Source organism: Daphnia pulicaria, chromosome 1 (genome assembly GCF_021234035.1).
Source record: "Daphnia pulicaria isolate SC F1-1A chromosome 1, SC_F0-13Bv2, whole genome shotgun sequence".
In the NCBI taxonomy this organism is placed as follows: domain Eukaryota; kingdom Metazoa; phylum Arthropoda; class Branchiopoda; order Diplostraca; family Daphniidae; genus Daphnia; species Daphnia pulicaria.
In genome coordinates, this window is record NC_060913.1 from 13,204,274 (window position 1) to 13,215,177 (window position 10,904).

Genomic DNA, 10,904 nt, shown 5'->3' on the forward strand with positions numbered 1-10,904 from the left:
ATCTCCTGCCTATTTGACTGGCTTTTTCTAAAGGATCCCAACAGAAGAGAAATGAATAAAAGACGAATGCCAAGGATTTCGCTCTCCTACCCTAACCCATTGTTCTGTTTTGTCATCCCGTGTTATTTTCAGTTCAAGAGTGTAGTAGGAAGGAAAAGAGACGTCGGATGTGTCAGTGAGCGCGTGCTCAGTATACCGCCGGGCGTGATAACCCGATCAATTAGTACCAGCAGTTCTCCCGACAGAATAAAAGAAATTTGAGTGCAGTCAAAGAGATTGCTCCAGAGGTTGGACGCAATTTGTCTTTCTCTACATTGGCCCATACTTAGTGGCTATATGTAATAATCATGGGCATTCTTCTTTAAAAAGAAGAAGGACCAAAATAATAAAGATAAAAAAGTAGCTATAGGCGCATTGTTTCTTCTCTTTATGAATTTTCTTACTTCTACGTCTGGGATTGGCCCAACAGAGCGTGACTGGCGTGTAGACATTCCCTTCGCTCTGCAACCGAGCGGGCGTGATGTGAATGCAGATCGTTCCACATAACAGACTCTATAGGCTACCCCCTCTCACACAACCTAATTGAAAACAAAGGAAAATAAAATGGAGAGAGGATCACTGATGGAATCTGAACAGACCGAAAAAACATTCCAAATAACAAAAAATATTCTCGTTTTAAGGGCGTGTGTCTCCATCGACTCTCGCGACCATGTTATTATTATTACGGTTCTATGACGATTAAATGAAAGCACACTCATATAGTTTGAATTTTGTAGAGCTGGAGGAGGGGAGAGACACAACAAAACAAAAAAATTAGATTTTGAAATTGCAAGAAAAACAAAAAAACAAAAATGAACTTTCAGCGTTTGTGGGTTCTTTTGGAATCAAAATCAATTGTCAAGCAAAAATCACCCCTTCAAAATGTTTGCCCTTTGACATTTTTCTGTTCTCACCTTTTTTTTCTTTCTCTGGCGTTTCACTTCCTCGTTGAGCCCAAAAACACAAAAGGAAATGAAGAAAATCAACAAAACGAAATGAACATTACACAAAAGAATGGAGTTAGGGTAACTACCTTAAACCGTGTTTGTTGAGCAACAGACCAAAAGAAGAGAAATTCCTTTAAAGTGCATTAAGGGAAAGCCCAAAAGAGTATAAGAAATGAAAGAAACAATAACAAGGCGGAACTGATCAACACGCATAAAGGGGGAAGGTTTTTAAAGTTCTAAAGACCCCGCCCCTCCGATCCTTATTTAGTCGAATAAGGGAGGAGGAATGGCAAGGTGAATATTTCTCATTAACAAAGCCCTAGATGTTTTGTTTGTGTTTTGCTGTTTCTTTTATACAATAGTACACAAGACAATCAAGAAATTGTTATATGCAGGAGAAGAAGGTGTGAGTTGGGTCTTAACGTGTCAGTGAAGAAAAACAACTATCAACTAAATTGAAAAATTTTGCTTTTTCTCTTTTGTTTGTTTGTTTCTTTTTTTTTTTTTTCGTTTAACTGCGAACAAGGTGTCAGACTATTGCAAGTTAATCAACGAGGAAGACGGGCACATGGGTGATACGCGTGTCGGTGTGTGAAACGCAGGACGAGACTACACACACAAAATGGGGGGGAGGAGAGAAAGGTCAGGAATGCCCAACTTTAACACTGAGAGTGCCAGACAAGATGATTGTGTGTGTGAGAGACACAACAGCTGCCAAATAGAAAGGATATAGTAACACTAGATACTATATCTCTACGACAGACAAGACAGGAGAAAAGTATAGGAGCAATAAGAGGAGGAGGATGTACATCATCAATGATGTTGTCGGCTGCTAATAGGTTAGGAGGTGGATGGGCCAATAAGAAGACAACAACTGGCACTACGAGAATGATTCATCCTCGACTGGCATCAAACACACAAGACACTCCCAGATGCACACACACACACACACACGCGCGCGCCATATTTTTTTTTGAAATTTTGGTACTTGAAAGGCTGAGACAGAAAGAGGAGAGTGCACGAGACGAATTGAAAACCAATTGATGGATTTTTAAATTTCCGGAAAAAACAAAAACAAAATAAATTTTTAAATTGTCTGTGTGGTGTGTGGGAATTTGGTTATATAAGGATTAGCGATCAAATGTAACAATTATGTGTGTGACGACCATATGGATGATGATGAAATCCCACTCTCTACAGTGTGTTTTTATGCATTGGGCATATTCAATCGACCGTCTCGACGTAGTTGGCCGGATAGAGACCCACTCGACCATCTTTGCGACCTTTGCACCATCCTTGTTCGTCTTCGTCCTCCAATTTCTCGAAAACGTCACCTAAAAGGAGATAAGCAATCGAAAGTTGAAACCCTCTGCACCGCAGGGAATCCGTAGATAAGCCCAAAAACGAAATAAATCGGTCGGAAAAAAAGTAGAAACAAAACAACAAACCCTTTTTGAAGCTCAATTCGTCAAATTCAGCGCCTTCGTAGTCGTAGAGAGCCTTGACGGGGACGCCCGGCTCACCGTTATCGACCAGGGCTTCGTTTGGATATTCGTCCCATTCTTCTTCTTCAAATGGGTTGCCTTCCGGTCGGCTCGTCGTCCCGTTGCTGACGTTGGCACTTCCTCCACTTGCACTTCTGTTGTTCTTATCAGCGTTGCCGCTGTTGCCCCCACCAGTGCTGGGACTTTTGCCGCCCGAGCTGCTGCCGCTACTCAACGTAGTTGATGCCACCGCCCCGATCGAACGACTCTCGGCATTCTTCGTGCTCCCTTTACGTCCTTTATCCAAACCCGTTTGCGTCGATCCGGGCTCCTACAATGCCCCCAACGGCAAAACGGAAAAGAAAAAAAAAAAGGAAAATTGCAATTCACTACATTTCTCAGACACAACAAACGGTGGGGGGACAAAGGAAAAAAAAAGAAGATTTTTCGCTACTTGGTTCACGTGAGTCAAGTCCCAGACGAGTCAAACAAAAAGAGAGGGAAAACTAAGCTACAACAACAACAGCCAAGAAAATAAAATCATCCCAAACAAAAAAGGCAAACACGAGTCTATCAAAGAAAAGAATAAAACAGATCGGTCACAAACGCTAAATTGAAATGCAGCTAGGAGAAAAAATAAGAAAGGCGTGTGAAAAATCGTGATCAATCAAAACAAAAGGAGGGGGTGAGCGAGCGGCCCAGATAAGTCGAGAGCCAAAGGAATAATCCAAGGACGGACCAACCACCACATTTTTTAAACGACGTGAAAATACCAGGACAAACCCAACAACGATCTAATAATGTAATAGAACTAAAAAGTATAGATTCCCGCAACCGCGTGTTAATATAGGAAGAGAAAAGAAGGGTGGGGTCTAATTTAATACTGCCGTATGGTTTTTTTTATTTGATAAAAAAGGGGCTGGTCAGTTGTGTCTATTGATTTGATTTTCGTTTGTTTTTTTAAGGTTTCGTGATCAAGAGAAAATGTTGGAGTGAGGTGACCCTAATCAGGTTCAGGGGGGGGGGGGGGTTTGATCGAGTTTGTTTTTCGTATGGGGTAGTGGAAATTACGGGGAGGTCGTCGGTGACGATACGCTGATTGATGAGAGTGATGGCGCCTTCGGGTAGCTGCGCTTTGCCTTTTCCTTTCACGCCGCCAATGTCGCGGAATTCTTCAGAATAATCCTGCGTGAGTTGCGTGTGTGTTTTGTTTTTTGTGTGGAGGGTTGTGTTGTTGGATGTTGTTGTGTCACATACCGACGATGACGTCATGGCGTACACGCAATCATAAAAGGCCAAACATCACCAGTTAATCAAAAAAACAGCAACGAAATAGAGAAAAAAACAGACGAGTCTCGCAAAACATTCTGCACGGTACTCTTTTTTCTTACCAAATCAATGCAATCACTTATCTAATCAATCTCTCGTTAATATTTGGCAAAAAAAAGTAAGAAAAATCAAAATACGTAATCATGTCTAAAAAAGTTGTAGAAAAAAACAAAACAAAATACGACTTTTTGGTGTCGCATGCATTCGTGCGTCGACCACAAAACACACAGGCTGGGTTTTTACTTATTACTTTTTTTCTTGTTTTACTGTCCAAGCAGAAAAAGGAAAGAAGGGGTACCTCAAATTGCGGCCAGTTCATGCCCATGTTGACTCCGTGATTAAACGACCACCACTTGAGGTCCTTGTCGTGGTCGGCGTTGTTGACTGTGTGGTACAACTCTTCGTAAATTTGTGGCAACCTAAACAACAACATGTGTCGTCCATTAACTACCTTCGAAAACATCAAACCGGCGACACACACTACACAAAAATATAAATAAAATAAGAAAAATGAAGCCGAGGGCGTTGTTTGTATCAAATTGCCCTGGTGAAACAAGATGAGACCCCAGGATCGATAGCGATCGATCATCGAAAATTGAATTGAGCCCAATGTCGCCCGCCACCCCCAAACATTGACCGTCCATTGGTATTTCTCGGGTAATGGTAATAATAAAGAGGACAGCCCAAACAAGACATGTCAAACTCACGTTGGATCCTGACTGATATTCAATCCTTTGTGGATATTGAAGAGAACTTCTTTGAAGAAAGTGAGTCGTTGGGCCTCCATTTGCTGGCACTTGTCAAACACTTCTTGCATGTCCTCCATGTACTTGGGGTTGTATGAATTGATCTCCTGCAAGGCAGCCTCGTACTTCTCCTTGGTTCGTTGCACCTCCTCTTTGGCTCGTTGAACGCGCTCCTGCAGTTTGCGGACCTGAGAGGAATGTTGACAACGTGAAAGAGAGTCACAAACACACCACGATGACAAAAAACACGCCGACAATAAAATAAACAAGCCACACGCTTCTTCTTCTTCTTCGGCCAGAAAACGTACAAAAAAATTAAAGAGATCTCCCCCCCACCCCTCTCTGCTGACGCCTCTCCTTCTATGTGTGTGTGTTGGAGCACACAAGCAAGCAATTTCCCGAGACCCCCTCCGGCAATTGGATCACCGTTCCCATAGCCCATTCGATACATCCGGCCATATAAGAAGAAAGAGACTCTTCCTGCCTCCTCTCTGGGAAACTGACATTTTTCGTTCTCTTTTGCCGGTGTAATAGAAGAAAAAGTGTGCGGGAGCATAATAGATAGATGTTGAGATATATATAACAATAGATTCCCAATTGCGGTCACGAACTGCCCAATCCACTCTCTGTCCTTAATGCGAGAAATCAAATCAAGTCAACTAACCTGTTCAGGCGAAACGGCGTTGTCTCCGGTAGCGTTCCTCTCCTGATTGGAGGCTGATCGCTCAGCTTTGCAAGCGTTATGGTAGTCCAATTTGGCCTTGTCGACTTTGTTCAGGATCTTGACCCAAGGTTTTTGGGCTTTCTTGAAACAGTCGTCCATTTCTTTCTTCTCTTTCAGCACCATCATCGACTAGTTGGTGGTAAAAAATTTAAGGGGCGAGAAAGAAAAAAGAGGAGACGGTCGTCACGCTTCATTGTCACCAGCAGACACCATTTGGTCGTCTAGTGTAGCGTAGAGACACTGTACCTTGTGGTAGGCGTCCTTTTGCCAGCTTTTGATCTGAGCGGGGACATCCTCCGACAGATGGTCCTTGATTTTAGTATGCAAGTCCGAAAGGCGATCCGATTCCACAAGGACTCCTTTCCAGGCGGCCTCTGTCGTCCCGTATTCAGGCCCTGCCATTTCACGTACGTACGTGTCAGTCAGTCAGTCAGTCACAATCGCCCAAGGAGAGAGAGAGAGCGAGAGGGAAATAATAAAAAAATGAATAAAACACCTTTCTCGATGAGCTCGTTCCATTTCTTTGACCACGCTTTGAGATTCTTGGCGTAATTCTTCTCGATCTCGGCCCGGTCCATCACGAGCTGAACCAGATCCGTGCACAATCGGTTGCCATCCTCGATGCGTTTCGTTGTCCTCTTGTAAATGCCAGGCTCCCAAAAAGACCCGCCCGACGCCGTCAGCAAGTTCTCCTCGCTGTGATGCGACATCTCCGGCCAGGCCCCTGTCAGACATACGCAACATGAAAGGGAAACAAAAGGATCCAATCAACAGATTATTAATATAACCTCCACAAAGAGGATATACCGAAACAACACATCTTTATGTGTTTACAACAAGAAAAGGAAGGCATCGGGAGTGGGGGGGAACGTGATATTACTTTTCTACCAAATGTATAAACTCTGCAAACAGATCAGCGCCACGACCGGCTATTTCAACAACTCAAACTATTTCCTTCCCGTCGTCACAGATACCAAACTAACAGATATACTTTATTCAAGTGGAAAAAATGCGATCCAGCAATTCAAATGACACGTGACCAACCATTGATTAGGCATTCGGCGTGACCCACTCCCAACTCCCAATCCTACGGCAAACAACAATAGGTCGGTTGGTGGGAAGTCCCACCCAAGGAACAAAATCGATGCAAGAATTTCAAAACACACCTCGTCTCTTATTTCGCAATCTAAAACTTTAAACGTCTATCTCTCCGACCTCTTCTCAACTCCCACCCAAATAACGAATCTCAACAGATGGTGCTTTGATAATGTTTTTTTTTCTTCTTTCCTTTCCCGGGGCTTAATCCATCAAGCTGAAGACTATGTCGCCGCCAATGGTCGACGAGTTTCATGCAATGCACTGCCACGGCTTCAGTTCTTAGACTTCTTCTAAAGGGATTGTTGGGAAAAAAACTGTTAGCCAAAAAATAAAAAGAGGGATGAAAAGTAATGTCTGGAATTCTGTAGGGGCTAATGTACCGGTCACGAGAATCCTTCGTCGGCATAGTAATGAAGAATAAGAAAAATGGGGGAAAAAAAACTAGGCTAATGCTATGTCAGATGATGAAAGAATTCAAGGCTGATAAGGTAGAGCCTGTACCAAGGTATGTGCAGTTCAAGGTGTTTATGATTGGACAATCTTCTGTGTAAACAAGTTTCTAGCAGAAACTCAAAAATAGAAATCCCACAGCAATCTAATATAGGGTGGATTCATATAATAGGATTAAGTTTGGAGAGAGGAGGGAGTTGTGCTGGTAGGTTGGACGATTTCCCATCAAAGTCTTCGCAAAGAACAAACATGAAACAACTGCTGAGTAAATCTGAAGAAGATGCAGATAACTAAATCCACATAATGCGAGACACAGAAACAGGTTGTGGAACAACTAGACGATTCCGGTCTCGGGCTTACGACGTATGAGTAATAGGAATGGGATGGGTGACGCAGGTGTAGCAAATAAACATGAACATATACACTCACCGTGAAACGAACTGAAAAGAAAAAATGAATTTGAGACGTTTCGAAAAAGATGAAGCACAAATTTAGCAGCTGCAGACAGAGAATCCAAGCGGCTGCCCGGCAGTATGAAATAAACGACTCCCAAATACTATCAGTACATTCAACTTTCGTAATGTAAAACAGCAGAAGCAACTCAAGTCTCCCTTGGCTACTCGGCCTTGATATTCTGACAGGCGCTGGCCGTTCGTTCCACTAGAGGTCTCAAAAGTATAAAGGTTGCCGGATCGCCCAATTCAATATTTATATTTATTAAAAGGAACTTTACATTTAAAAATATTATGTTTTGAAAATTCTCCTTTTTTTAATTTTGTGACATTAAGATTATTTTTACACGAAAAAGAAATATTTTGCTTTCTTTCTTTCTAAAGTGCAACATTGTGTGCGATCCGATAAAAAAAAAACACAGTTTGAGGTCGGCTGCTATCATTCATTTGTGTTTACGTCTTTTCTAATGCATAGTCATTTTTGAGCTATCCAAGTTGTGTTTTGATTGTGAACGATGGATAACAACCCGGTTAATGAAGCACTTCCTGATGCAGCAAGTGCGGAAGATAATGAACAAAATGTAGAAATGCCTTCTCATACAGACGAAAGCTTACCGGCCCTCCTCAACAGCGCCCCAGCTACTCCAAAAGCAGATAATAAAACACCCAAAAGTAAATAATTTGTATAACTAGTGTTTGTTGAATTTTTATTTATGCTTTATTTGATTTCTTTTTCTGTAGTTACAGTGGTACTCTGTCCAGTTGGAGGAGCTCCTATTATGAGACAGAGGAAATGGGAAGTAGATTCCACACAGACAATTGGCTTTATTGCATCCTTTATCAGGAAGAAACTTACACTCCAGAAGTCAGATTCTCTTGTAAGTAAAAATGCAACACTTGTTCCTTTAACTAAGCATCATTAATTATTGTTTTATTTTCACAGTTCTTTTATGTCAACCAGTCATTTGCCCCTTCACTTGACCAGACAGTCCAGAACCTTTTTGATTGCTTTGGTTCTGATGGCAAATTGATTTTAGCTTATTGCAGAACACAAGCATGGGGTTGACAGGCTTACAGTAGAAGATTCTCAGCAGACAATGTGATTTTTTTTTTTGTATTATGACCTTTCTCAATCAAGTACAGAGAATGTAATAAATTAATGGTTTAATCTTTCTGAAGTTCCATTACATGCTCGATGGCCCGAGGTTTACCGTCTTCGCCAACTCGAGCCGGCTGAATGATTCCTTTTCTGAAAATATCAATGTATTTGTTGTCGAGTTAATAAAACGTTTTCTAAAGTGAATCCACAAAAACTGTATTATACCTTTGCAATTGGTCGATCATATTCACCAACTTGACAGCCTCATATTCCTTCTGTTCTTCCGACATGTTTTCGAGTGGGTTGGGACGTTGTGGTTCGTACGAGCCGGTAACAGGATTAATACTGCTCCCATACAAAAGGATAATTTCAAATAATAAATATTGATGTCAATGAAACCCTACAAATGTAAATTTTCTTTTGACAACTACCTGTGTTCCACTTGCTTGTATTCTTCAGTTCCGGAATCTTCCGAGTCGGAAGAATAAGCCGAAACATGAGACGGTGGATGTCCCATCATTAATCCTCGATGAGCCAGGAGACCAGCTGCGTTGCCGTAACCGGTGTATTTAATCAATCTGCTTACTGAAATTAAAGGTGTCGAATTCGTATGTCGTTTATGAAGCTTCACTGGATAAAAGAAGGTTGCGCTAAACACCTACCATTTTCTTTGCAGAGAACGAAGAGGAATTCTGCCACTAGAAACTCTACTTGCGTGCTACTTGACGTCATCAGTCGACATAGTTTGCTTCGTATTGTGTCACCCTCCTCTGGTCGGTGCATGACGTCACGAAGCGGAGGAAGAACACGAGAGCGTATAAATTTACGAGCAATTCTGTTTGTTCTTGAAAACTGAATCAGTACTGAAAGAACGGGAAGAAGCTCTTCTTGCAAGACCCGAATCGGCTAAAAAAGGGAAAATATGCTTTCAAGATTACAATTTAACTGCTGCATTTAGTGAAAACTACTTTTCCAAGGCGTTCTTCCAAAAATTCCAGCAAAACTACCAAAGCAGTGATATCACAACCTTGGAAGCAATCTTCTGAATTGGCACAAGCAGGAATTAGGTCTTCATAACTTTCAAATGACATGCTTGTAAGCAAATTTATGGCATGACTAAAATTAAAAAATTAAAAAAATTATATTAAAAAAGCTAAAAAAAATTAATAAATGAAATTGGATAATATTTGTTCAGACCTTTTCAATTCCTCTTTCTTAGCCAATGCATTCGAATTGGCTAACAGAAACTGGCGGATAATTTTCATCAAATCCCGCTGTAGTTGCAAATCATCGTAATCCTCGTTCGGCAAATCAATGGATTTTTCATTTGAAAGTAACAAGTTGAAAATGATTTTCAAACATTCACAGCAAAGTTCTGCTGTGTTACCATCCAAGTGATCTAGTCCATGGACCGTGCAACACTGTTCCAAGTATTTTGTCAGATGCTTGATTCCGTGTAACGAATATCGTAGAGTTGGTCTAGAAAACAAAATAGGTAATCATTCTGAACCATTTTATCATTTACATGAATTTTTCTTACCGGCAATCACTGCACAGAGCAGTAAGAAGAAAAAGAATTTTTAAATCAAATAAAAGAACATCATGTGGGATATTAGATGATTTTTCTACAGATAATCTCAAGAGGATGGCTTCAGCTATAGAAGTCTCAGAAACAAGTGTTCTTGACTTAAGATGACTAAAAACCAGGTTGAAAATACATTTTTGGGCTTCCAATATCCCTAATTATTTAAACAGAATACACCCATATTATAGATATTTAATTTTCTTAATATAAATCAAATTGTGTCATATTATTAAAAGTACTAGCATACCAACAAACTGTTCTGGTAGGTTAGTTGATTTCTGAAGACTGAGATTTGCTTTCTCAACTAATAGATTAATAAAAGAATCTGTCACAATTTTGTCAAGGTGTTGCTGGTCCCGACTATGTAAAATAAAAATAATAGGCTACCAAAGTTTAAGTTTATAAAAATTGCAGTACCTTAATATTTTAAGCATTTGTAAACAATGAGAGTGGCAACTAGAGAACTCTTCATCTTTTAATAACTCGAAAAGTGAATTCCACACTTCTGTTTGGATACTGCATGTGTCCATAGACTGGAATGTGAAAGATTTGGCATTCTAAAGGGGACAAAATAGTTAAATCACTGTAATCATTTGAAAAGAAGCCACTGTCATCTCACTTGAGTGATGAATTCTTCCAAAATTTGTTGGATTTTGGAACCATCCCTACTTTTGATTACGTTGACGAAATCCATGAATGCTGTACAATGACTGAAATACTCGATATTTTGTTCGAGTAATTGGATTAAACACTTGGTAGGGTTTGGAAATAAATCTTATCGACCGTAGAACGCGGTAAACATCAAAAACAATTTTGTTTGTGTGTTTGTCTTATGTGCCTATAAAACGCCACCTTTTGCTCAGCGACAAAAGTAACTAACTTAGCTTTAGCTGCGCAACGCCAAACCGGCCAAACGAATCGAGGAAAAAAACATTTATGATTTATATAGAT

General features: G+C 40.7%; 3 protein-coding genes across 5 annotated transcripts; 1 reads left to right on the forward strand and 2 right to left on the reverse strand.

The window, feature by feature from the left end:
- Positions 1-667: 667 nt before the first annotated feature.
- LOC124334947 (protein kinase C and casein kinase substrate in neurons protein 1-like) lies at positions 668-7,464 on the reverse strand. 2 transcript variants are annotated; one of them, XM_046789093.1, is made up of 9 exons: positions 7,247-7,464; positions 5,766-5,993; positions 5,516-5,664; positions 5,210-5,398; positions 4,507-4,733; positions 4,098-4,218; positions 3,542-3,655; positions 2,435-2,801; positions 668-2,320 (listed from the first exon to the last, which is right to left on the reverse strand). In XM_046789093.1, the coding sequence occupies exons 2-9, from the start codon at positions 5,977-5,979 to the stop codon at positions 2,211-2,213; spliced, it is 1,491 nt and encodes a 496-aa protein (XP_046645049.1). In that variant the 5' UTR covers positions 5,980-5,993; positions 7,247-7,464; the 3' UTR covers positions 668-2,210. The 2 variants fall into 2 exon arrangements, with proteins under 2 accessions (XP_046645049.1, XP_046645050.1); XM_046789094.1 differs by lacking the exon at positions 3,542-3,655.
- Positions 7,465-7,683: 219 nt separating this feature from the next.
- LOC124337247 (autophagy protein 12-like) lies at positions 7,684-8,572 on the forward strand. Of its 2 annotated transcripts, XM_046791363.1 has the most exons (4): positions 7,684-7,941; positions 8,011-8,147; positions 8,213-8,368; positions 8,449-8,572. In XM_046791363.1, exons 1-3 carry the CDS (start codon positions 7,785-7,787, stop codon positions 8,333-8,335), a joined length of 417 nt encoding a protein of 138 aa, XP_046647319.1. In that variant the 5' UTR covers positions 7,684-7,784; the 3' UTR covers positions 8,336-8,368; positions 8,449-8,572. The 2 variants fall into 2 exon arrangements, with proteins under 2 accessions (XP_046647319.1, XP_046647311.1); XM_046791355.1 differs by having other exon boundaries at positions 8,213-8,572.
- On the reverse strand, positions 8,365-10,825 carry LOC124334699 (synembryn-A-like). Its single transcript, XM_046789074.1, has 10 exons — positions 10,573-10,825; positions 10,371-10,510; positions 10,201-10,313; positions 9,909-10,107; positions 9,566-9,847; positions 9,337-9,484; positions 9,031-9,274; positions 8,800-8,953; positions 8,594-8,713; positions 8,365-8,518 (listed from the first exon to the last, which is right to left on the reverse strand). The coding sequence occupies exons 1-10, from the start codon at positions 10,645-10,647 to the stop codon at positions 8,434-8,436; spliced, it is 1,560 nt and encodes a 519-aa protein (XP_046645030.1). The 5' UTR covers positions 10,648-10,825; the 3' UTR covers positions 8,365-8,433.
- Positions 10,826-10,904: the final 79 nt, after the last annotated feature.